This window comes from Ipomoea triloba, chromosome 9 (assembly GCF_003576645.1).
Source record: "Ipomoea triloba cultivar NCNSP0323 chromosome 9, ASM357664v1".
Lineage (NCBI taxonomy): Eukaryota > Viridiplantae > Streptophyta > Magnoliopsida > Solanales > Convolvulaceae > Ipomoea > Ipomoea triloba.
The window spans coordinates 12,214,555-12,242,445 of NC_044924.1; the positions used below are offsets into that span (position 1 = coordinate 12,214,555).

General features: G+C 33.5%; 2 protein-coding genes and 2 non-coding genes across 4 annotated transcripts; 2 read left to right on the forward strand and 2 right to left on the reverse strand.

Annotated features, from left to right (window-relative positions):
• The first annotated feature begins 220 nt into the window (after window positions 1-220).
• On the forward strand, window positions 221-7,985 carry LOC116028728 (serine carboxypeptidase-like 40). Its single transcript, XM_031270537.1, has 7 exons — window positions 221-724; window positions 2,048-2,155; window positions 3,219-3,493; window positions 5,818-6,084; window positions 6,170-6,285; window positions 7,079-7,171; window positions 7,256-7,985. The coding sequence occupies exons 1-7, from the start codon at window positions 331-333 to the stop codon at window positions 7,518-7,520; spliced, it is 1,518 nt and encodes a 505-aa protein (XP_031126397.1). The 5' UTR covers window positions 221-330; the 3' UTR covers window positions 7,521-7,985.
• Window positions 7,986-8,441: 456 nt separating this feature from the next.
• LOC116029561 (uncharacterized mitochondrial protein AtMg00810-like) lies at window positions 8,442-10,853 on the forward strand. Its single transcript, XM_031271611.1, has 5 exons — window positions 8,442-8,459; window positions 8,812-9,062; window positions 9,319-9,504; window positions 9,588-9,891; window positions 10,689-10,853. Exons 1-5 carry the CDS (start codon window positions 8,442-8,444, stop codon window positions 10,851-10,853), a joined length of 924 nt encoding a protein of 307 aa, XP_031127471.1.
• Window positions 10,854-17,233: 6,380 nt separating this feature from the next.
• Window positions 17,234-17,306, reverse strand: TRNAR-CCU. Its single transcript has one exon. It is a non-coding gene; the product is annotated as a tRNA-Arg (tRNA).
• A 2,257-nt stretch (window positions 17,307-19,563) lies between these two features.
• TRNAR-CCU lies at window positions 19,564-19,636 on the reverse strand. Its single transcript has one exon. It is a non-coding gene; the product is annotated as a tRNA-Arg (tRNA).
• Window positions 19,637-27,891: the final 8,255 nt, after the last annotated feature.

A 27,891-nucleotide genomic window follows, 5' to 3' on the forward strand; every position in this document is an offset into this window, starting at 1 on the left:
TTTCAAATTGGGATCATTTTAAGTTTTAATCCTTTTATTCATACATAAATTAAGATCTTTAAGTTGAAAAGGACAAAATACCCTATAAAGTTTAGATTTTGGTATGGGTTAAATGGAGGGGTGACCAATTTAATATAACATCACAATTTTTTTTACAAATTATGAGGCATCGATTTGCGTGTATATATATGTACGCAGGTTGTTGAGAAATTTTCATCCATGCAGGACTGTTTTGTTCTACGAAAAGACACTACATGCTATAAATTAACCTCAAAAGGCTCCTTCCATTTTTATTTTATCTCCCCAAAGCCCCTCAAAAGAACAAAGAGAATGAAGACAACAACGTTGTTGTTGCCGCCGCTTGTCTTCTTCATTCTCTTCTCTCTCTCGTCCCCCTCAGCATTGTCTCTCCGCCATGGATCCCGGCAAATCCGAGCTCTGACCCAACACTACAAGGCTAAACGGAGCAGCAATTCCGGCATTGACACCACCACCCACTTCACCTCTGAAATTTACAGCGAACTCGATTCTCTCATCCTTCCCCAAGAAGGGCTCAAGGAGAAAGATCGGATCGAACGGTTGCCGGGGCAGCCGACGGTCCGGTTCGACCAGTACGGCGGCTATGTCACCGTCGATGAGGCCGCCGGACGAGCCTTCTTCTATTACTTCGCTGAAGGGTACAGTAAGAAAGAGTCTTTGCCTCTCCTTCTCTGGCTTAATGGAGGTTGGTAATCTATTCTCAACTTACATTATTGCTTTTCCATTAACTTATGGTTCACTTTCTTTAGTGGTTGAAATTATTGACTAAAGTCACATTCAAGAGTAATTTTTATAAGGAATTATTTATTTTGAGTTAATTCTATTTTCGTTCAATCATTTATAAGTGAAAATTTACTTTTAGTCATTTTTTCTTTCAATTTCATACAATACAAGGGTATTCAGGTCTTAAATTATTATTTTTTAAGTAAAAATAAGAAATATAGTGGGTCAACTCACTTTATACAAAAAGATGGAAATTTCATTATATTTAACGATAATTCAACGATTTTGTTGGCAAAGGACCAGAAATTGTCATGTCACAATAATACTATAATCAAAATGAATATTCTGAAAATAAAGAACTAAAAATGGACTATCACCTATAAATCTAGGACAAAAATTGAATAAGAAAATCTAAATTCTGTATTTGATAGAATTTTTAAATTCAGATTTTAAATAAGAAAATTCCATAGTAAGAAAAATAGAAAGGGTAGTAACAATTTACCGTTTTGTAAAATAATAAAAGTAAAAGTAAAATTCTATTTAGTGTATAAAAATGTTTACATTTACTGATTATATTTTTCTATAAATTTTATTTAAAAGTGAATATTGAAGTCAACCCATGCATGTTAATTTTACGAGGATAGATTTAAAATCCAATTATTATATGATGGGGAAATGCACGATAATCGGAAGAATCTTTTTGTCATTTTTGTGGCATATATTTTTTGAAATAAATATCTGGGATTGTTTGAATAAGACTAAACAGTAAAGACCCACTAGCTAGGCTGCTGCAGTAATTGCGGCTGGCAAACATGGGATAAGCTTGTGCGCCATATGAATTCTTATCCTGAATTTTGCACCATTATATATGCTTCACATTAATATAATGAAATAAAACCACAAATAAATAAATAATATGATTACCAATTTGTCATTTACCAGGCACTTTGTGCTCAGATAACACCTCTGTAATTCTCTCTGAGAAAATGTCACAGAATCGAACTCCGGTGGTGTGATAATGTGGTATTGACTGAAAACGGTTAAAAAGAATGGATTATTTATATTTGATTGTATGTTGTGTTGAACTTGTTATATTCATATAAAGTATGGTATATTTTTATATATATAAAAAGTTTCAAATATGTTTTCACATAATTATTCTTTGTAATAGATTAATAGGGCAAGTTGTAAAGACCCTTTTGTTTGCTTGTGTTGCATGTGATTGAGTGGTTAATTTGTCAATCTTTTAATTTGTTGTTTAACTTCTTGGGGAATTTGTGAACAGGTCCTGGATGTTCCTCTCTCGCCTATGGGGCAATGCAAGAACTGGGACCTTTCAGAGTCCTTAGCGATGGCAAAACACTTTTCCAAAATAAATTTGCATGGAATCATGGTAATATATTATATATGTTATATTTATTTAATTACTGTTACTATAAATAGAAGGAGGTGGATATTATATAAATTTTTTATAATAAAATAATTTTATTTTGGCAAAACCTTTTGTGTGACGACGGTCTCACAAATCCTTATCTGTGAACCATGCCGAGTCAAAGATGAAAATGTAATACTATATTGAAAAATGTAATACTAATAAGTAATAAAATGTTTAATTTTTTTGGGTGTAACTCAGGATTTCCACCATCGGACAAAGTGACTAACCCCCACCCTGAATTGTAGGTACCTCTATTGGGTGGGACAGTTGGCCTCGAGATGCAAGACTGCTCCATACTCAAAGCCAATGATCGAACTCTTGATCTTTGTTAAGGATAGAAGAGTCGATCCCTGAACCAAAGGTCAAAGGTTCGATCATTGACTTTAGGTATGGAACAACCTTAAATCTCCAGGCCAATTGTCTCAGAAAATAGAGATAACTACAATTCATCGAGGGGATTAGTCACTGTGTTTAATAGTGGAAACCTGAAAAAAATGTAATATTTTACATTTTGATTTAAAAGTACGTATTTCATTTTCCTCATAAGTATTACATTTTTTCTTATAACAGTTATAAGTAACAAACACTTAGCTAACATTAATCACTTATAAGGGAAAGTCTAATACTTTTGATACCAAAAAAAAAAATATAAATACTTTTACATCAAAATATAAAACTATTACATTTTCCTTCAAAAGTACTACATTTTCCCTTATAATAACAAATACTTTATTCATGATTAGTATTACATTTTTCAAAATAAGTACGATATTTTCATATTGACTTGACACGTATCATGGATAAAGATACGTAAAACAGTCTCACACAAGTATGACCTTTCATTTTTACCTTTAGTCTCGTGTGAGATTGTTTCGCCTGAAACATATAATACTATTTAGTGAAAATGTAATACTTTTATATTATTTACATAAACTATCAGTTTCTATTATTATTATTATTATTTAGTAAAACTTAGCTTGTACACCGATACGGTGAAAAATAATGAAATGGGTATTAATAGGTGCAAATGTGTTGTTCTTGGAGTCTCCGGCGGGCGTAGGGTTTTCCTACTCCAACACAACATCAGATTTTGAGAAAGGGGGAGACAAAAAAACAGCGAAAGATAATTACATATTCTTGTTGAATTGGCTAGAAAGGTTTCCAGAATACAAAGACAGGGATTTCTACATAGCTGGTGAGAGCTATGCTGGGCACTATGTGCCACAATTGGCACACACCATTCTTACTCACAACCTCCATGCTAACAAGACCATCATCAACCTCAAAGGAATCCTGGTAAAATCATTCTTATTTATACACATATCATTTGTCACATACATTTATTTTTAGTTCTTTTTTTCCTTATTCTGTATATTCTACTCATGTAGGCTGTAGTTATAATTCAACTACAACCTAATTCTTTGCTGAGCACAATTACATTGTTCAGTCAGAGAGAATTGCAATAATTTCCTCCATTTCTAGAATTAAAATTTATAAGGCTCTCTCTCCATATGAATTCAATTCGGTAATGAAAAGAGAAAAAAAAAATGAAATTACAACATTACCCTTAGGAGGCGTTTGGTTCACGGAATGTCAGATTACCTTAGGGAATGTTAGATTGCTGGGAATGTTAGATAACTGAGAATGTTAGATTCCTGTGTTTGATTTAAAATTGAAGTAGGTAAATAAGAGAACGGAAATAAAATAAATTGATTAAAATGTCAAAAGCTTAATATTAGTAATAAGATAAGGGAATGTGAGGTTACCTAAGAAATTGGGGTGAATCTCACATTCCCTTCCAATAGCTAAAAACTCTATCGAGAGGTTATGTTACATTCCTTAAGAATCTTACATAATTTGAACCAAACATGTGAATATTATATTCTCAGGCAAATATAACCTTGGTTCTTGAACCAAACCCTCTTCATTCATTTCTTTCAACCAAATGACTATAAAGCATAATATTTGATTTTTAAATTATTGTGGTAAATAGTTAGTAGGGCCTAAATCTTGCATCTATGTGTGAACATGTAATAATTTTTAAAGGGTATACACATATTTAATAATAATAATAATAAATAAATTTTTAAAAGATAAATAAGAAGGCTCCCCTTCGTTTTCGCACTTTCCCCACATTGGTGGGAAAAGTGGGGAAGGAGCTAAAGGAGACCTTTAATTTTTAGCCTTGCCTGCACGACAATGAGAAGCCTTAAAGGCTCCACATAAATGGAGCCTTAAACTCAATAGTATCAATTCGTTTTTTTTTTTTTTTAATCTAAAAACATAGTAAATGTGAATGAAGGTTATACCCCTCATTTATGTCCGTTTTTCGTTAAGTTTTTTTCGTATATTATGCTATAAAAGTTGTACTACATAATATTTTGGACAAATATACCCCTACCATTATAACTTCCGTTATCTTTTCCACTATTGTTACTATGCACATGCATCCACCATATATTTTCTTATCTTCTTCAATAATAGTAATAATAATAATATATACACATTAAATATTAGAGTTATATCTTAGTTATTTTTTAAAATATAAATATCTCATTTATAAAAATATTTTACATTATTATTATTATTATTATTATTATTATTATTTACTATATTAAAATTTAAATAAATTTAAAATTTTAATACAAAATACTAATATTGGGCATCTATATTTTGCGCATCGTGCATAAGAAAAACTAGTAATTATAATAAGTGGGGGCATTTTGGGAAAAATTAAATTTTTCCCACAACCCCAATCTCAAACGCTTGAGATTCAAGTGGTTTGGAGCAAAACAAGTACTTTAACGTTTTGACTATGGTCAAAATGTAAAAGTTGACGAATTGACCAAAATTTTGACAGATCTGCCAATAACTAAACATTGCCCAACGTCGTATTCTTAAATTTAGTCATGCATTTTAATTTGATCACCCTGCACTCATGTTTTGTTTATTTTCGTGATGGGATGTTTAACCATACTTATACCATCTCTAGTAAGATAGACCATGATGACAGGTTTATTTTTAGTATATTACATGTTTATTTTTAATATTTTGATTTAAAATGCATTAAAAATAAGTGTGTAGTACATTAAAATTGAATCTAATATAATATAATAATAAATCGATTTGGAATGAAATTGTAATATACTAAAAATAAATTTGTAGATGGGCAATTATTATTATTGTATGGATCATACTATCAAATAATATACATTTAATACACAAATAATATATATATATATATATATATATATATATATATATATATATATATATATATTAAAAATGTACATTATATTTAGGGAAAATACATTAGTACAATTTGCCTTGTCTGTTCATGAGTTAACAGTTGCCTCCACTAAGGCCTACTCCCATCATCCATGTAGGATAGGAGTGTAATCCGGGCCAAGTGCCACTAGACCACAAGATCTTTGGCACAATATAATACGGAGTACTTGTCAAGATGATAAACTCTATATATATCCATTAGTTTTAATATCAATTTCGACAAATAATTCGTCACTGTCCCGTACCCCATTGGCTTCAATTCGTTAAAACTCAAAATTCGTTCTACAGCGCAGCAGGCCCATATTTTTTTTTGTTAAACATTTAATTTGCAGATCGGAAACGCAGTGGTGCATGACGAGGAAGACTCTAAAGGGATGTACCAATACTTCGCGAGCCATGCACTCATCTCCGACGAAACATTAGACCAAATATTGAAGTACTGCAGCTTTTCAGAGGGCAGTGATGATGACAAACAATCAACGAAGTGCGGTGCGGCGATGGAGATAGTAGGTCACAACACTGGGGTAATCGATATATACAACATATATGCTCCCTGGTGCAAAGATACCAACCTCACCGCCAAGCCCAACAAGCCCTCTGTGAGTTTAGTTAGTTTCATCTGATGTTTTATATTACATAGTATGCATAACCCATGATGTTTTTGCTTTACGTATGTGGATGCAGCTAGTGATAGATCCATGCAGCGATTACTATGTTTACGCGTACCTGAATCGCCCCGATGTTCAGAAGGCACTCCATGCCAATGTTACCAAAATGCAATATGATTGGGAACCTTGCAGGTATATATAGCATGATTTATTATTATTTGTTTTTTTTTTTTTAGTGATTGGGGAACCCACAACCACTATCCCAGAATGTGCATTGGGTAAATCTTATTGGCTCAAACAAAGAAGGTCAATATAATGGGCCACTCTCCCACTCATGTAGTAGCTTTTGTGGTAGAGTTAGGTACTTGGCTTGAGTGCTGCATCATTTAGTGCTCTTGTTAAGAGGGCGGAGTGTGGTAGGAAAGGCACTCCATGCCAATGTTACCAAAATGCATTATGATTGGGAACCATGCAGGTATATATATATAGCATGGTTTTTTTTTAAGTCACGAAGGAACTGTAGCCTCTACTAGATTGTGTGCCCTAGCTAGCTTAAACCAAGAAAGTCAATAGACTGCTCAAACTAAGAAAGCCAATAGCCCGTTCTTCCACTCATGAGGTACTTTTTCTGGTGGAGCTAGGGGCATGGTTTGAGTGTTTGGTGCTCTAGTTGAGAGGCCGGAGTGTGGTGTGAAAGGACTACCTAAAAGAGGGTTATTCAGTGCTCGATAAGGTTCAAAGGAAGCCAAGAAAAGTTCAGAATGAAAGCTATCCAGGGTGAAGCTGTCCATTCATCCTGTGACGCCTTAGTGGAGGGGGCGATTAGGAAAGGACTATCAAGCTCTAAGCCATTCAAATGGAAAAGGTTATGTGGTTCCCAGAAGTGTGGAGTGTGAGTGGTCTAGAGTAAGACACTAGGAATTGAACTTATAATCTTGTGATTATCCAGACTTAATTTTTTTGTTTGTTTGTTTGTGATCTACAGTGATGTGCTCAGAGATTGGGTAGACAGTGCATTCACAGTAATTCCATTGATAGAAGACTTGATGTCAAATGGAATAAGAGTTTGGATATTTAGGTAAGTTAATCCGATAGATCCAGCAGTACATATATATTAAAAAACTAGAATTGTAATGATTAATGAACATTAATTGATGTGCAGCGGTGACATAGATGGAAGGGTTCCTGTGACATCAACAAAGAACTCGTTGAAGAAGATGAAGGTGAGTCCAAAGAGCGAGTGGCATCCATGGTTCTTAGACGGAGAGGTTGGGGGATATGCACAGAAGTTCGAAAGAAATCTGACATTCGCAACAGTACGAGGAGCAGGGCATCAAGTCCCAAGTTACCAGCCCGCAAGAGCCCTTTCACTGCTTTTGCATTTCGTCTCAGGAACCGACCTACGCGATTCTAGCAGACACTCATAACTACCTCGATCTCCATTTATCCATTACACTCTTCAATTCATCTCCCATCCAATATCACTAGTAATAATTTATTCTTAGTCGTTGCTGCAATTACTTCACAGAAGCCTCTATTTCCAATCGCAAATAGCATACAAAGAAGATGAAAAAGAGGGAATTCAACTCTACTCTTTCCCCGTGGCCATATATAGAGAAGAGAAAGTGTTTTTAATTTGGCCTTTTGCCGTTGTCAGTGTTTCGAATAAATGTCTTAATTAAGACGACGTCGTTTCCGTTAGCTAGCTAGATGTAATGTTGACCGTTGCAACCTAGCCGCCTAAAGAAGAAGAAGGAGGTGGCAAAGGATCTGCATGGGACATTAATTACCTTAGCTTAGCTTGTTAGTTAAAATGTTTTGTTGTTTTCCTTAAATTTCCATAGATGGTATATTATATATATGCATGCAGTCAAATCCCTTTTCTCGTTTTCTATGTTTTCTTCTTAAATTCTTACTTCCCTGCCCTCTTTGAGCTTCAAAATCAATTCTCTGGGACACAACTGAAAGATCAACAAACACGGCGGCGCGAGGGATATCAGAGTACACAGTGTTAGAATGGATTAAGTGCTTTGATATAACTAGTCAAGAATAAATGGCCAATGACTACAAAAAAAAAGTTACTAAAGTTATAAATTTTGTAAGTGTGACAGAAGAAAAGGAAAAGATACATAAAATTAGAAAGAGTGTATAGGTACGTAAGAAAACAAGCACAATGTACAAGCAAAGGAAATTAAAGGTTAAGTGATGGATAAAATTAGAAAGTGTATAAGTACGTAAGAAAACAAGTACAATGTACAAGCAAAGGAAATTAAAGGTTAAGTTTGAGCGGGTTGAAAGGGGTGGCACCAGGTTGCCCTCCCATATAGAAGGGGTGGGTTCTCGCCTTAATGGAGGCGATATTGACTGTTTGTGCTTCACACTATTACAAAAATATCATTTAACGTCGATTTTTATAATAACCGACGCCGTAAATGAATTATTAAAAAAAAATGAATCTAGAGAGGTTTTTCTTTCTTATTAGGACTCTATGTATTTGAATCAGATGACTCCATATTTTAGGTTTCCTGTGATTCCCTATTCTAGTCTGCCTGAGATTCTCTCATTATATATATCCCTGTAATCTGTTTGAGTATACGAACACGATTGCTTGGGATCGTGGCTTGATTAAATGCTCTCTTACATAATAAAACGTGGTGTCTTGTTCCCTCCAAGCCTGATATGAATGTTATTGGTTGCAAATAGGTTTTTCGCACCTAGAAGAAAGCAGATGGTTCCATTGAGAGACTCAAGGCTAGGTTAGAAGCAAAAGGTTTTAATCAGGTTCCAGGTCAAGACTTCTTTGATACCTTCAGCCCTGTGGTAAAACCTACTACTGTCAGATTACTTCTCTCATTAGCTATATCCTCTGGTTGGGTGATTAGACAACTTGATGTTCATAGTGCTTTTCTGAATGGTAATCTATCTGAAACTGTCTACATGAAGCAACCTCCTGGTTACATTGATGCTCAGTATCCAAATCATGTTTGATTGCTTAAACGATCTCTATATGGTTTAAAGCAGGCTCCTAGAGCCTGGTTTAATCGTTTGCACTCATTTTTGCTCTTTGTTGGCTTTCAAGCATAAAAAACAGATGTATTTCTATTCTATTTTTCTCAAGATTCTGTTTATGCATACCTCTTAGTTTATGTGGATGATATACTTGTGATGGGGAGTGATCCAGATCTTGTAACCCGTTTATTATCAAAGTTGTCTGCTGCTTTTAAGATTAGGCCGGGATCTTGGTGAACATGGTTTCTTTCTTGGTATTGAGACAGTTAAATGTGATGGTGATATACTACTTTCGCAAAAGAGATATATGACTGATATTTTAAAACGTGCTGGAATGGCAGAATGCAAAGCATTATCTACTCCTATTTCTATTTCGAAATATATTCCTTTCAGGGCAGACTTGTATGAGGATCCTACCCAATATAGGAGTTTGGTAGGGGCACTACAATATCTGACTGTCACGCGTCCGGATCTATCCTTTGCAGTCAACCAACTTTGTCAACATATGCATGCTCCTATAGTACACATTGGGAACAACTGAAACGAGTCTTGAGGTATGTCAAGGGAACTATCACTTATGGTCTGCGAATCAGAAAGTCACTATCCAGAGATTTGCATGCTTTTTCTGATTCTGATTGGGTTGGTTGTCCTGAAGACCGAAAGTCGACTAGTGGTTATGATGTGTTTCTTGGGTCCAATCTTGTGTCTTGGGTCTGTAAGAAACAAAGAACTGTTGCTAGATCTTCTACTGAGGCTGAGTACAAAGCACTAGCAGATGTTTGTGCTGAAGTAATTTGGATTTTTTCTTTATTACGTGAGATCAATGTCTCCAATATTTCCGTTCCCAAGTTATGGTGTGACAATCTTAGTGCTACATACATGTTTGCAAATCCGATTTTCATGCGCGTACCAAACATGTTGAGATTGATTATCACTTTGTTAGAGACAGAGTTGTTGCAGGAGATATTCAAGTCAACTTTATTTCAACCAAACTTTACTAAAGCTCTGCGTGCCTGGTCCTAGATTTTCTTTTCTTAGAGACAAGCTACAAGTTACTAGCTTACCATGGGCTTGAGGGGAGTATTAGGACTCTATGTATTTGAGTCAGATTATGACTCCATATTCTAGGCTTTCTGTGATTCCCTATTCTAGTATGCCTGAGATTCTCTCATTATATATATCCTTGTAATCTGTATCTTTGAACTATCTCAATCAATACAATTCATTCAGTTCTATCTTTCTCGCCAAGGTTGTGGGGTCTTTATTAATGTCATTTTACGGTCGTTACGTTTCATTGTCGAAAATTTCTTTACGTAACAGTTGATTGATCCGAGTGTGAATGTGTTAAGAATTAAGATTGTTGTCTTCTAGGGATGGACTTTCTAGCGTGATCTTTGAAGGGACAAAATTAGGCACAAGGTTAAAGAAGCAAACGAAAGCTAAGCAATGATCAATTGTGGAGTTTGGACAAACAAAAACAATTAACAAATTCAATAATAATGATAAGGATTCGGGGTGAGGAAACATGTGATTTTAATGCCAAACATAATGATTGAGGGGAGACAATATCTTATTTGTTGGAATAGATAGAAAATGGTGATGAAGTTAGACAAGAGACATTTCAACCAAAAAGACGTCATCATGATATACTTTTAGCAGCTCTTGGTAAGAAAGATTATTTGAGTTCTGTAAGAGGAGTTGGTGCATACTTCACCATTCAAGATGTGTTTGGTAGACCAGAGCGGAAATGAGGCACATCGATCGAGTGGGGTTGCTTCTGTTGATGATGTCAAAGAAACGATGGAGAAATGCAAGCAAGATACAGTTGTAGAGATGCAAGAAAAGATACAACCCAAGATCAATATCCTCAACTAGCAACTCAGCTTTTTAATGAAGAACATGTTGGCGACACATCTAGCTATTTCCACAAGGTGTTTCGATTGACACTCAAAGTGTCTATGCGCTATGTGATCTACGTCCTACTTGTAGCAGTTGTTATTCGGTTGATACATATCCAGCACTACTACAAATAAGGCTCTTAACATCGATTTTTTGAAACTTTTAACATCGGTTTTCTTTCGACATCGTTCTTCTAGACGTAGTATATTAAAAAAACGACATCGGTTATTGAACCGACGTCGTATAATTTAAAAAAAAAAAAAAAAACCTTACGACGTCGATTCTTTCAAAGAACCGACGCCGTATATTTATTAAAAAAATAATAATAACTTACGACGCCGTAAGGTATTTAAAAAATAATAATTATGCTACAATGTCGGTTCTTCATCGTAGACATTTTTTTTTAAATATACGACGTTGGTTCTTTCAAAGAACCAACATCGTATGTTTATTTATTTTTTATTATTACAATTATTTATACCATTTTCACCCAAAACCTGTGCAGTTTTACAATTTATACTTCACATCAAATTTTATAACCTATGCAACAATTTTACATTCAAAATAAACTAATAATCATCAAACAAATAACTCAAACTAAACATCAAACTAATAAACTTCAAGCTAATCACCATCAAACTAATAAACATCAATTTATCAAACTAAACATCAAACTAATAAATTAAACTTCAAACTACTTAACATGAATTCATCAAACTAATAATAAACTCCAAGCTAATAACCATCAAATTAAACTAATAAACATCAATTCATCAAACTAAACATCAAACTAATAAAGATCAATTCATCAAACCAATAAACATCAAACTAATAAACATCAATATAATAAACATAAACTAATTTAAGACTAATAAATAACATAATTTACTACCAAACTAATCAACATAAACTAATTTAAGACTAATAAATAACATAATTTACTATCAAACTAATAAACATAAACTAATTAATTTAAAACTAATAAGGAATCGTTGTAGTAAACCATTCATCAATAAGGTACTTAGACCATTTGTCTCTAATTTCATCAATATCTTGACGTGCGTTGTGCGTCGTGCGACGTGCGGCGTCAAGGTGAAGACTGTGGCGGCAGAGCGGCGCCAGCGACGGCGTACTTGGTGAAGAAAGCGGTCCTAGTGGTGTGGGTGTGAGGAAGACGGCGTTTGGTGAAGAAGAGTTTCCAACAAAGTAGGAGAAAAGGTTAGGTTTCCAAATAAATTGGAAAGCTTGGATCCCGCTTTAGGCGCTGCAGTTTTTGAGTTCAATAGCCTAATTGCAGTTTCGTGTGTAATTCGGTGCCCTATTTGACCCTTATTCCTTTGTTTTTTTATATTTTGAAAATTTTTATTTGTTAATTTTCATATTTCTTAATCAGTTGTGTAATGAGTTTCAATTCACTTCAATGGGGTTTGCGTGTCCAACTCAGATTTCAAAGGATATGGTTAAATTAAATGATGTGGCCGTAACGTCATATTTCATTCATACCATGGACCAACTCAATATTATAGAATTCGTTTTAACACTATATCATCAAGAGTAAGAAAAATGGTTCTTTTACTTTACTAATATAACTTAATAACATTATTTGAAATATTAGATATTAAACTTTTAATATATTTGTGTTTTGTAAATTTACTCTCATTGGTTACTTCTGGTGATTTGCATACGCTCAAGAAGGGCATGTGTTGGATCCCATGGCTTGTAATCGCACCATTGAAGTCAAAGCTTCTCTGAATATATATGTAAGTAAATATCTTATTATTAATAATATAAATATTTTAACTTGTATTATATTATTTATAAATTCTAATATAGGTTTATAATTAATATAGGGTATTTCACTATGTTCCTGCGAATGGACGAGGGGCTGGAGTTGTTAATTGGACGCTATCGAAAGTATGAAAATTAAATTTTTAATATTATATTTGAATTTTTATGTATTGTTTAAACTACTAAAATATATATATGTATTTTGTAATGTCCACAATAGCGGGGAGGTGTTGAGTGTGAATATTATATATTGCGATACATGTATGACATTGTGACAATATATTTATCGGTTGATTGTTTGGATGAAGTAAGTGAACTTAATTAGAACTATGTATAATTAAATTATTTTGTAACCATTTGAAGGAAATGTGTACTCTACCAACGAAATAGATGAGATTCGATATGAGACTTGTGGGCACAATACATTTTGTAAGAGTGCGTGTAACATTTTTTTTTAGATTAAATCTTATCTTTTATCTTAATTAGTTAAGTATTATACATTATTAATTGATATAATGTCATGTTAAACAATAATCTTGATATCAATTTTAAATGCGTTAGATCCTTATTATTGTGTTGATAGTATATTGGGTTGATAGAAAGTATTCTGTTAATACTTAGTATTGTGTCAATAGTATTGTGTTGATATATAGTTTGTTATTATTTTGTACATGATTTTAATTAAAAAAATTAGGGGATTTAAAAATAATAAATTAAATAAATAATAATAATCTACTATATATGTGGGGGGAGGGTTCAGGTGCGGGATGGCTCCCAGGTAAAAAATGGGGTTAGATCTGAGCCATTGATCAAACATGGCTCAAATCAATGAATTTTTTTTTAAAATACATATCCTCCATTAATGCTATCATCTGAGCACTTGGGATGACAGATAATCTAAAGGAATTCATGAAATTGTTTATAAAATAAAGGAAAATGGTCAAATAGGCCCTCAAACTTTACCCAAAAGTGCAATTAAGCCATCGAACATTCAAAAAGGTCAATTAAACACACAAACTTATCATTTTGGTGCATTTAAACCCATATGATGGTTGTTCACCTAGAACAACCGGTCATAATTTTTCCGACCAAGACTCCAGCGGCCGACGACCGGAATCTTCATCCTAACCATCACGACCGCAATGTTGAACAATGCGAACATTTTGTTTGTCTTCTCCACTGGTTCGTATTCTCCACTAGAAAAGACGAACAGTACTGGTTCGTCTTCTCTAACTGGAGAAGACGAACAGTACGTTACGAACAGTGAGGGTTGGAGAAGGCGGTCGTGATGGTTGGGGATGAAGGTTCCGGTCACTAGCCGCCGAAATCTTGGTCGGAAAAATTATTATGACCAGTTGTTCTAGGTGAACAACCAGTCATATGGGTTTAAATGATAAGTTCGTGTGTTTAATTGACCTTTTTGAATGTTCGAGGGCTTAATTGCACTTTTGGGTAAAGTTTGAGGCCTATTTGACCCTTTTCCCTAAAATTAATAAACAAACCACGCATCTTAAGCATTAAAATGACGCACCTTAAGTACACAAATCACGCACCTTAAGCACACAAACAAAACACCTTAAGAACAAAAATCACGCACCTAAAGTTTTTAAATGAAGCACCTTAAGTACACAAACCACACACCTTAAGCACACAAACCACGCACCTTAGCATACAAATCGCGCACTTTAAGAAGGAAACCCACGCACCTTAAGAAGGAAAATCACGCACCTTAAGTTTCAAAAACTGACTCACCTTAAGCACAAAAACCATGCACCTTAAGAAGGAAAACCACGCACATTAAGAAGGAAATTCACGCACCTTAAATTTAATTTAACCTAAATGCAAAAAGACCAAATTGCCACCACGCGTTTTTTAATATATCACTGTTTCTCCTGAACGTTGATAGGCAAGATCAATAGCTCAAATTTAATCGCACAATCGCACCTAAGACCATCAACCGCACTGGAACCCATTTTCTACACACACACACATATATATACACCAATAAGAGTCAATAAAGTTATGCCTATAGCGGGAACTAAAAAATGTCAATCCAATTATTTGATGAAATGAATGGTTCAAATTATTTTGAATTTAGTTTTTTTTTCCCTACTTTTACCCTATATTGTATCATCATTCACTTTTTCTAAATACTCCTACACTCCGTTAGTGTAAACTTTAGTAACGGAATATTCCGTTAACTATTTATGATTCTTAACTTATTGATTTTCATAAGGAAGGTCTTAAGTTCGATTCTCATCCTAATTAAAAGTTAGCATAATTGTTGAACAAACTAAAACATCGTATTAAATTACAACAAAGGTAAGATAGATCTGCAAATGGTATTGCCTTTGCTTCAAATTAACATACACAACTATTACTACAACAATTACTAAACAAATTATTGTATTTCTATATCTTTCTGGCTTTCAACTTCAGCTTGAATAACCTTCTCAACATCACTTCGCAATCACTGAATTTCCTCCATAAATTTGTACTTCATATTCAACTCCAATTCCATAATATACTTTTACACATAAAATACTCACAACCACCTCCCTGAAAAAATCCAACCATTCAAGAAAATCATAAATTTGAAAGCAACGAAAATATTGAAAATCCAGAAAAATTTGAAACAATAAACTAGAAAATTTTAAAACAATAACTCAAAAAATTTTAAAACCTAAAAATTTATAGATACTTGTACATTCCACTGTTGACTTCCAAAAAATTGTTGTCTATTGCCTCATGATAAACATAGTGGTGATTTCAGTCCACAACAATAATACAAGGATGATTCATACTATAAATGTAATTAGCCTCAACTTTGAGGGAGATTTTGGTGAACCACTCCAAGAATCGAAAAGAGGAGACACTAGTACAAAAAAGAATATCCGCTACACCTATAACACTATTTCCGCTACACTTGTTACAGGTGTAGCGGATGAGGGTGGCGGCGTCGACTGTGGTTTCAGATCTGTTGGCGGCGGAAATGGAGAAGAAATGGTTGTCAGCAGTGGTCTCAAGCTTGGAGGAGACGAAATGGAGAGGGCAGAGGGATGGCGGTGTTGATTGTCGTCGGAAATAGAGGCGGCGGCTGTTTCGTTTGAGGAGGAGCGACAACGGCAGAAGCTCTCAGATGGTTATCCTGAAGAAAATGAGGAGCGGGTGAATGAATGAAGGAGCCGGTGCCTCAGATCTGAATGAAGAAAATCGCGATGCCTTGAAAAAAGGTGATTGAATTTTCGCGGCACACACGTACAGGAGCGGATGTCGCGGAAAGTATATTATTATTTTAGTACTCCGTAGTTACTTTCCGCAGCACCCACCGAGATCGGGTGCGACGGAAAGTAAATTATTATTTGGCACCCACCGAGATCAGGTGTCGTGGAAAGTAAATTATTAAAATAATAATTTACTTTCCGTAGCACCCGATCTCAGCGGGTACCGCGAAAAGTATGGTCTTTTTTTATTTTAGGGAATTCACTACACCTTTTTAAAACGGTGTAGAGAAAAGCTATATACTTATATGTTCAATTTTGTAGTAGTGACACTAACGTTAGAAAAGGAGGAGGAGAGATTGAAGAATCTGTGTAGCAAGAGGAAGAGATTAGGGTTGCGATCGTGAATGTGATTGCATAGGGAGGAATTAGGGATAGTTTATAAATTCTTTTTTTTCCTTGTTTCAAACTTTTTTTTTTTTTTAACTTTGTTTCTGTGATAAGGAAAAATATTAATTATATTGCCCAGTCAGCTGTCATAGAGGACTTTACCAAAGGTTACCGAGGGTTAATCGGTAATTGAGCGCTGATACTCTAAAATTAAGAGTCCGTTTGTGTGTTTAATTCAACTTTTAAAAGTTCAAAGGTCTAATTAATTAACTTTTTGTATGTGTAAAGTTCGAGGGCCTATTTGACCATTTTACCTGTAAATCTTCAACACAAATATTATAAGCAAATTTGGGAGTTAGCTCTGCAAGATGAAGACTGAAGAAATTTGACTCTTGAATTGGGCATTTGAGGTTGTCTGCATATAGAAGACTAAGAAGAGGTGTTCAAACTTCAAACACAAATATGCATATTAGCAGAAGTTGATTGCTACAAAGCACATTATATTAAATCACTCTCCAAGTCCTGCTACAATATTATGATTGTCAACAAATTTATATAACTGTATTTATATAAACTCATATTGCACTTATATAATTTTTTAACTAAAGCTTTCTACGGTTTATAAGAAAATAGATCTTTGCTCCCAGATTGATTTCAAAAATAGGAATAAGAATTATTCATTTAAAAAGATTCAGCATTTCACCTTCATTGAAAGGAAAAGCCTCAGGGTTAAGACTCAACATGTAACTCATTAGAAAAGGTTAACGCGTCAGGTAAGGGTGTAAAGCCTAAGGGTTAAGTCTCAAAATGTAACCGAGTATAAAAAAAGTTAACGCGTCAGGTAGGGGTTGAACCTACGACTTTCTGCTTAGGAAACAGATGCTCTATCCACTGAGCTACAGACGCTTGTTGGTTTGTGCTTTCGTATTTTTATAAGTAGTATAACATGTAAATATATATTTATTCTTGTGGAGTGGAGTTCTCAACCCTTTTTCCAGATCTCGTGTCTAAACTTCTTCATTTTCATGATGTTAATAATTTGTCCTCCATGACAAGCTTTTTCTCTTGTTTCTTGTGACAAGTTTTCTAGTTTTGCTTCTTGTTTGTCGATCTCCATTAATTTTGGAGGAGTTTCTTTATGGCGTTGAGTCGTGACATTAGCATTGACAAAGCTCTGATGATCAGCCTTACGTAATTACCTATACGTTGGAGGAGGAAGATGAATGGTGTATCATAGTTGGGGATTATGAATCTAATTTAATTTATATTCACAGTTGTAGGAAACATTTTTGACTTATAGATCGACAATCTAGTTCCATATCTTGGGTGATAGCTTAGCGGTGACATGGAAGCTAGGAAAATATGTGAGCGCACCAGAGTTGCAATATAAGTTGCGTTTGCTCTAATTTTTCCATGAGGTTGACGTTTCTCATATCCTTGAGGATGAATTAAGAAAAATTAGTAATTATGTAATGACTTTGTGAAAATGAGAACCCCATAACTATCCATTTTATCATATGTTGAGTTTTGGGTTCACATTCCTAACTTACCCATTGGATTATTGATGTCCAGAAGGGCAGCGAAACTTATTGGATCACATGTAGGGACTTGATTGATTGGTAATTCGTAATGCTATTTTGATTGAAGATTATGGCTAAATTGTTAGTGGAAATAATTAAGTGCACTAATTGAAGTTATTTTACTATATTTTGTGAATCAAGAAATATTGAGGCAAATTTAGAGAAAGAAGAAAATAGTTGGTGATTCAACACATGACCTCAAGTTTTAGATGGCCCAATATTTATTTTTGACTTAGGTATTTAAGAAATAAAAAAAAAATCAACAATTAATCCTAAAACACATCAGTTTTATTGCAAATCACTTATCTCTCCTAATAATTACGACCTAATTAATTGAGCATGGCAAAACCATTATGTTTCCCCAACAGCACAGATGATGTCTAAAGCCTTAAATCTGCAAAGATAACTTGAAGTAAAAATCATATATTTTACGTATTGGTTTTTAAAGATTGCGTTCATACTTGTGGTAGGGTCTCATTTGTTTATAAGAACGAGGCTACAAAAATCTCAAAATTGCTTCTGGTCTATTGCCTCATGATACACATAGTGGTGATTTTAATCCACAACAGAAATACAAGGATGACTCATATTGTAAATTTAGCCTCCACTTTGAGGGAGATTTTGGTGAACCACTCCAAGAAAATGATGTCATCTCCAAGAATCGAAAAGAGTAGACTAACGTGGGAAAAGAATTGAAGGAGGAGAAGAGTTTGAAGGATCTGTGTAGCAAGAGGAAGTGGTTAGGGTTGCGATTGTGAATGCGAATACACAACGAGGAATTAGCAATAGTTTATAAATTTTTTTTTTTTTATTGTTTTTCACTTTTTTTTTTTTTTTTTTTACTTTGCTTATGTAGCAATGAAAAATATTAATTATATTGTTCAGTCAGCTGTCACAGATAATTTTACGAAAGGTCACCAAAGGTTAACCGGTAATTGGGCGTCAATGCTCTAAAGTTAAGAGTTCGTGTGTTTAATTGTAACTTTTAAAAGCTAAAGTGCCTAATTAACTTCTCGGGTAAAGTTCATGTGCCTATTTGACCATTTTCCCTATAAATCTCCAACACATACAGATATTATAAGCAAATTTGGGAGTTAGCTCTGCAAGATAAAGTCTGAAGAAATTTGGCTCTTGAATTGGGCATTTGAGGTTGTCTGCATATAGAAGAGGTGTTCAAACACATAATAAATATGCATATTAGCAGAAGTTGAATGCTACAAAGCACATTATATTAAATCATTCTCCAAGCAGAAGTTGAATGCTACGATATTATGATTATCAACAAATTTCATGAGTTCATTACTAATAAAGAGCAAAGCACTTTTCCATCACTCCAACTGTATTTATATCAACTCAGATCAGATTGCACTTATCTCATATAATTTTTTAACTTAAGCTTTCTACGGTTTATAAGAAAATAGATCTTTGCTCTCAGATTCATTTCAAAAATAGGAAGGAGAGTTATTCATTTCTACGGTTTATAAGAAAATAGATCTTTGCTCTCAGATTCATTTCAAAAATAGGAAGGAGAGTTATTCATTAATGGTTAAACTCAGCCTGTAACTTTGCTCAAAAAATTAAATCGCGTCAGGTAGGGGTCGAACCTACGACTTTCTGCTTAGGAAACAGACGCTCTATCCACTGAGCTACAGACGCTTGTTAGATTATAATTTCTTTCTATAAATAAGTAGTATACCATGTAAATATATATTTATCCTCCATGACAAGTTTTTTCTCTTATTTCTTGTGACAAGATTTCTGGTTGGGCTTCTTGTTTGTCCCCATCAATTTTGGAGGAGTTTCTTTATGGCGTTGAGTCGTGGCATTAGCATTGAGAGAGCCTATGTTGGAAGAGGAAGATGAAGGACGGATTATATATCTATAGTTCGGGATTATGAAATAAATTTAATATATTTGTAGGAACTTTTATATTCGTTGTTACAGGAAACCTTTTGACTTATAGAAAATGTAGTTCCATATCTTGGATGATAGCCTACCGGTGTCGGTGACATGGAAGCCAGGAAAATGGTGAGTGTACCAGAGTTGCAATATATATAACTTATTTTTGCTCTAATTCTTCCACGAGATTGACGTTTCTCATATCTTGAGGATGAATTAAGAAGAATTGGTAATTATGTATGATGGTAATTATGTTACCGGTGTATGTTTGATAAGTGGAGTAACAATAATAGTGGCTAGTTTCAGTACAGTAGTGTTTTAGGACAGTGGTGTTGTATGTCAAAAAACCCTGTCCCCCTCCTCTACAACAGAGCTCCTCTTATACTTGAGGTACAACGACTATTTGTGACTTGTAACGGTTGTTCAATGATGGTGAGCCTTCAATGGTAGTGGAACCGTTGATAATGATGGTGAGCCTTCAAGGGTAGTGGAGCTATTAATAATAACTCCTCTCATCAAGTGTAACGGGTGACCGTTTGACTCCGGAGTACACTTGACTGCTTGTGATTCGGGTCGGGTGCTGCTTACCCAATTATCCTGTTAATGTAATTACTTCGTGAAAATGAGAACCCATAACTATCCACTTATCATATATTGAGTTTTGGGTTCACATTCATAACCTACCCATTGGTTTCATGTCCAAAAGTGTAGCGAAACTTATTAGATCACATGTAGGGACTTGATTGATTGGTAAGTCGCAGTGCTATTTTGATTGAAGATTATGGCTAAATAACCTAAATTGCTGGTGGAAAGTGCACTAATTGAAGTCATTTTACTATATTTTGTGAATCAATAAATACTGGGGCAAACTTAGAGAAAGAAGGAAATAGTTGGTGATTTCGAAGAATTTATTAAGCTGACTTTAGGAGAATATAGTACTTGGAGATCCAATAGAGTATCTACTATATCGCATAGGGCCGTGGGCACATGGAGGTAGCTATATAGAAGCAAAAAGAAAACCAGAATAGCTGCTCTATATTCTTGTATTGCGCGGGTAGGCGAAGCTGCTATTTCAACATTTAGGGTGTGTTTGAAAATCTGAAAAATGATTTCTGGAAATCATTTTTCGGGTTTCTCATGTTTGGCAACACTTGGAAAACCCAGTCAACGGAAATTGATTTCCGTTGACGGGGGAGAAAGAAGCCAAAATGGCAGAAAATGACTTCCGCCCAAAATTGGCGGAAGTCATTTTCCGCCAATGGAAAATCAAACTCTGCCTGGTCACAGGCTACGGTTTCTAGCGGAAACAATAGCCCTGCTCTGGTTTCTGCAACGGAAACCAGAGAAAGTTCTCTGGTTTCCGCTGCGGAAACCAGAGCAGTTCTCTGGTTTCTGCCGGGAAGCTAAGCCAGAGCGCTGCTCTAGTTCCCGGAGAGGAAACCAGAGCAGCTGGTTTCTAGCGGAAACCAGATCTGATCTGGTTTCTGGCGGAAACCAGATCTGATCTGGTTTCCGCCGGAAACCAATGGGGCGGGGGGGAGGAGCTTTTTTTTTTTTAATTACTTAAAAATATTACTTTTATCTTATTATAATAATTTTAATATTTTAAATAAAATAAAAAATATATATAATTATACAACTCTACCTATTTTCCAGAAAACGAACCAAACATACAAATATAGTTTTCCAGAATACATCCAAACACGGAAAATGACTCATTTCCCAAAAAACGTTTTCCAGAAGTCATTTTCCTTCTTTCCAAACACACCCTTAATTTAATTCCATTCCAATTACAAATGTCAAGAGTCTCATATTAAATAGATGAACATGAATCTAGACACTTTTTTTTTGTCTAATTCCATTTCGATCATTGCCTTTTAGGGACACCTTTTGTCTTATTCTCATAATTGATATTGTACTGTCAAAAGTAGTTCATACTTCATACCTAGCAAGTATTTGTCTCATTTCCTTGCTATATTATTAGGTATTATACATATTTCATAATATATATATATATATATATATATATATATATATATATATATATATATATATATATATATATATATATNATATATGGTCATAATCAGGCGTGACCGCCTCTTAACATGCGGTCAGTGCGGCCGCACCACTCAATGTTAGAAAATGCACCACACAAATATGCATCATTAGATACGCACCACATACCCCATGCGGTCAGTGCGGCCGCACCACTCAATGTTAGAAAATGCACCACACAAATATGCATCATTAGATACGCACCACTAGGTATGTAAATATACAGCAAATGCACCATTAGAGGCAGGGGAGGTGTGTGGTGTGTTTTGTGGTGTTTTTGTATATATATATAATGTTAAAGGATGTGCTACCAACACGTATAAAACCCACAACTTCAAACATAACATCACAAGTTCCAAACCACCAAGCTACCATGCATTTTGTATACAAGAAGGTAAGAAGTTTCACTAAGTACAAATGAGTTGTTTGTGTCGTTACTTAATTGACAATACGCGTCTTTACTAGTAAAGACGCGTATGGCATAGATGCGGATAGTTTGCAACTTATGCGTCTTTACGTGGAAGTCGCGTAAAGTGGACTACACTCGTCTTTACTAATCTAGTAAAGACGCGTATAGTCTTCACCAAAAAAAAAAAAAAAAAAAATTAATAATATGTGTCTTCGAAGTACAAAACGGAGGTAGGAAAATAGTAGTATTATTGCTCGAGGTGCTAAGCTCAAAACTACGTACAAAGCGCAAGATATTGGCCCAAATGGTGGCCCAAATAATAAATAAATAATACAAACTATAACCCAAATAATGGGCTAAGAATAATAATGTAGGCGTAGGGGATCAAACCCTGCTAGTTAGGATTTAGTGAGCCAAGGGATGATTTTTAAGGGGAAGAAAGAGTGGCTATTTATAGTGTAGAGGCCCCTCCAGATGCTCAACAAATATACTTCATCAGCTTGCCTTCAATCTTTGTCATACACATGTCCTCCCACTACTTGGATGTCAACGATCTCCACACGGGTAAATAAAATTGTACATGCAAATCTAATACTAAGCAACTGGTGTGGGTGCATTCATCATCCCCCTCACCTCTTAGTTGTGTCACTACTAAAGAAAATACATTTAACGTCGCCTAAATAAGGTCGGTTTTCAAAAACCGACGTCAAAAATTATTTATATTTATAATTTTTTTAAAAGGGATACGACGTCGGTTTTTATTAAAAACATTTTCTATGACTCTTCATTAATTAATGCAGTTAGGAGCACGATGCCAATTGTACTTGGAAGACCCCGCTAGACGTCCAGTAGCATTTGGGATAGCTTACACTGGTGGACAAGTTCATTGGGTTGCACTAAATGTAGATCAAGTGAAGGTGAGCGTAGACAAAATCATTGATATCCACGTGCGAGGGTACCATTCCCCACCAGTGAAGTTCAGCTTGTAGGTTCTGCATTTCCAACAGTTTATTATTTGACCAAAGAAGCTGGTAGAGTTATGTACTCAAGCTGATAAGGTATGTACGCTATAAATATATTTGTATTTAAAATAGTATACAATTTACTTTTTAAAAAATAATAATTGATATTTATATTAAAATGCACAGTTAAAAGGAAAGACCAAATCGACTTTTGAATCAATTGTGAAATCTCATCATCATGAATTGACTTTAGCTGATCCGGATTTTTGAGTAGAACATGCAAAGAGGCATACAAGATTGCTTGTAGTCTTGAACACAATATGGTGACGCAAATGCCTCGTGGTGTTGTGGGTAAAATTGATTATGAATTACAACTTGAGAGTTTGAAAATCATGCGCTTATTGAATATGGAGACCTTAGATATTTCTATTATTCAGTCCTTTATAAGGTAATATGTTTTTAGTATTATTTGTTTAAAATAGTTTTAATTTTATTTATCATAATTATTAGTAATTTATATGATTGCTTTTAATTGTGATTAGGGGTATTTATAAAGAGTATGGTTTTCAATCACAAACCAAGTATGACTTTTTAGATCCAAATTGGATTCAACCGAAACTGATGACTAGAAATGGGAAAATGATAAACTATATAAGTGAAACCATGGGATATGGTGAGACGAAAGATACAATACCTTTAGGCCCATATAATCTCGAGTAAGCATTTGATTATGTTTTAAATATATACAATACCTTATATATAATATACTATAAAGTAATAAAATTCTTATTTGTAGAGGGCATTGGATGTTGATTGCGATTTATCCTAAATTACATGAAATCTATTGGTTTGATTCCATTGGTCATCAGCCACGTGAGGATATTAAAGATATAATTGAAACGGATGTAAATTTATAAATATAATTAATATTTATTATTAATATAGTGATGTCAAACATTTATGTATGTTTTATATATGTCTTATATTAATAGGTCATTGAAGGCAACAAACATAATAGGTGGAAAGAAAGCAAGTCGTCAACTAAAATGGATTACGTGTTCGGTAAGTACATATATCTTTTTTTTTTTTATTAATAAAATCTTAATTATATTAGTTATTTCAAATGTAGTGTGCCATACAAAGAGGAGGTACCGAATGCGGATTATATGTGATGAAATTTATTTTGGAAATCATTTCATTGGGAGCATACAAGGGAATGAATAAGACAAGTAATTTAATAAAGTATCTTTCTCCGTTCATATTTTTTAAAACACTAACTTATTACTTCTTTTTTTTTTATCTTTTTTAAACTTTATAGCTTTTGGAGAGACAAGAAGATTGGCCTACAATCAAAAAGATATTGATGAAGTTAGAGACAAATGATGCCAATATTTAATTGATGAATGAGTTGATAGATTACTTCTTTAATTTGATGAATTGTGAGATTTATGTTAAATACTTGTTGTTTATTAGTTATTGAATTGTGAGATTTATGTTGAATATTCAATGTCTTATTAGTTATTGTAGAATTTATTAGTTTGATTAGTTGTGATGTTTATTAGTTTGATTAATTGAGAAATTTATTAGTTTGATCAATTGTGAGATTATAAATGTTAATTTGTTGCACAGGTTTTAAAACTTATGTGTGAATTGTAAATATTATTGTACTGTACATGTTTTAGGTGGATTTGTAAAATATATTTAATTATTAAAAAAAATAAACAACGTCAGTTTTTAAGCAAAAACCGACGTCGTTTTTTTTTTATATGACACGACGTCGATTTTCCCTAAAAACAGACGTCGTATCCTTTTTTTTTTTTTTAAATAAACGACGTTAGGTTTTCTTAATAACCGATGTCGTTTATTTATTTTAAAAAATAAAAAATACATACGACGTCGATTTTTACAACCGGCGTCGTATCATTTGTATACAACGTCTGCCAGATCGGCGTCGATTTTTAACCGACGTTAAAAGTGCTAAAAAACTGACGTTAAAGGTGTTTTCTGTAGTAGTGTGTCCATATATATTACATAATTTGGCACAATTTGTGCTCAGAATGTGAATTCATTCATTAATGCACAAAATTTTGTATAGCCCACATCCGTTAGACATGACGCACATTTGTCTTTGTTATGTTTAACATGAAGTTTGATGGTGTAAATTATTGTAGAAAAATAGGCTTAATTGTTAGCTTGGAAAGAAATAAAATAAAGAACAGAAAAAAGAGGATATACAATTATGGGGTTACACTTGTGTGAGACCGTCTCACGGATCCTTATTCGTGAGACGGGTCGGGTCAGGTCAAAGTACCATGCAAATGTCATACTCATATGTACAAATGTCATACTTATATGCTCAAATATAACACTAATCAAAAATATAATTTTTGTTACTTATAAGAGAAAAAGTAATACATTTTTCATAATAAATAATGTTGACAAGTGCCCCTTACTTATAAGGGCAAATATAATACTTTTGAGGAAAAATGTAATAATTTTAAATCGAAATGTAAAAGTATTGTATTTTCCCTTAAAAGTATTACATTTACCCTTATAAGTAACAAAAATTTTATTTCTGATTAGTATTACATTTGAGCATATAAGTATGACATTTGTTCATATAAGTGTTATATTTGCATCTTGATCCGACCCAACCCGACCCGTCTCATGGTGAGACAGTCTCACACAAGTTTTTGCCACAAGTATGAAGGAGTGATATATAATCGGACTTTCCTATCTATATGGATGCAAGGTGCACAACAATGGAGAGTTAACAGTTTTAGTGTAATTATGCCCCTTTTACATGAGATTTTTTTTTTTTTTTGAATACTACTAACTCTATTACAATGCAGTATCTGTTCATAATTACTTTCTCAACCTATTAATTTGAGTCATTGATCTCTTAATTTTTACGACTTAGATTAGTCTTCATGTTCTCATGTTGGAAGGAGTTCACAAACAAATCGTGATCGTTGGATGAGCTTATTAACTTAACGACTGAAAATCAATAATGAAAAATATCCCTTTGAGTGCAGATAATGCTTAATAGCATTTACCACTTGGGTAAAGTCAAACATCTCGAATAAGTCTACTTGAATTGAAAAAAAAAACAAAAAACAAAAAAAAACAAAAAAAAACAAAAAAACAAAAAAAAACAAAAAAAAAACTTCTGAACTAACCTCGATGGATCGTGCCAAGTACTTTGTGTTCATATGACATATAGTGACTGATTGTGACTCTTCCATATGGAGGCGGTATTGACTCTTTGTGCTTCAACATTTTGAGAAAGTATGTATAAACAAATACTACATTGTAATAAGGTTAGTTGTATTCAAAAAAACAAAAAAAAAACAAAAAAAAAAAACAAAACTTGATGGATCGTTAATATAGACACTTTCTCCTTGTTTAAATCAACTTTTATATATATATATATATATATATATATATATATATATATATATATATATATATATATATATATATATAAAAAGATGAAGTACACAAGTTATATATAGTACATTTGGGATAATTAATAATTTGTGTATTTTTTAAAAAGAAAATATTATTTTCCTTCTTATGTTTTTCATAATAATTTCTTCTTATAATGTGACTTATATTTATTGGCTATCGTGAATTAATTAACTCCACACACTTTTAATCAAATCCTTAAGAACCTAATTAGATAATGTCACTACGTCACGAAAAAGATTTGAAAAGGAAGGTTTGCATTAGTCTTTTTAAAATTATCTTAACTAACTATATCTTGTATTTTTCAAAAAAAAAAAAAAAAAAAATTTTTAGGAAGACAAGTGGACAGTTGGTAGAGAATACTTTTTTTTTTTATAAAAGAGTTAATGCTATATGAGGTCCTCCGAGTATAGTTGTTTGGTCACGTTTAGTCCTAAACTTTTAAATTAATCATTCGTGGTACTTCGATTTTCAAATTGTTATCATTCGTGGTCTAAATTAACAATCCATGATCCTTCAAGGCTTCAACTTTCAAAATTTAACTAGTCACAGTTCTCCTGAAAGGACCATGGATGTTTAAAATTTGATAATTGAATGACCATTGTGGTTAACTTGGATCATGGATGATTGGATGGTAACAATTTGAAAGCCGAAGAACTATAGGTGATCAAAATTAATTCAATAATTAATCATTTTAATATAATATAGATTTTGTAACTTGTGTTATTCATTTATTTATTAGTTTTAAAATGCATGCATTCTAATGTATGTAATCATAATTTTATCATAATTTTAACATTTGGAATCAATATTTGTACACTTTCACCGTTTCACGCATCCTGTGGTACTGTGGTATATCTATAAGTTTGAAATAGTAATGTTGCGTTTACTAATAACTAGAAATTAAACTCTCACTTTTTTTTCTTTTAATATTGAAAATTTGAGAAAAGATAATTTAAATTACGCTGATTTAGATACTTTTAAATTTGAAAATAGAATAAAGAATAAAGTTTAAAACTAATAGTAAATAAATGTAGACAGGGACGAGATACATCAGCAATGCATGTGCTATTATGCTTTCCTTTTTTCTTTGTTTTTTTTTTTTTTTTTTTTTG

Excerpts from the sequence above, each read along its gene's own strand:
- LOC116028728 (XM_031270537.1), top strand. The coding sequence starts at position 331 with ATGAAGACAACAACGTTGTTGTTGCCGCCGCTTGTCTTCTTCATTCTC. Across the intron at positions 2,156-3,218 it reads TAAATTTGCATGGAATCATG|GTGCAAATGTGTTGTTCTTG; the intron begins GTAATATATTAT and ends GGGTATTAATAG. Across the intron at positions 7,172-7,255 it reads ATAAGAGTTTGGATATTTAG|CGGTGACATAGATGGAAGGG; the intron begins GTAAGTTAATCC and ends ATTGATGTGCAG.
- LOC116029561 (XM_031271611.1), top strand. Across the intron at positions 9,063-9,318 it reads CCTGGTTACATTGATGCTCA|ATTAGGCCGGGATCTTGGTG; the intron begins GTATCCAAATCA and ends GCTGCTTTTAAG. Across the intron at positions 9,505-9,587 it reads ATTCCTTTCAGGGCAGACTT|TCAACCAACTTTGTCAACAT; the intron begins GTATGAGGATCC and ends TATCCTTTGCAG.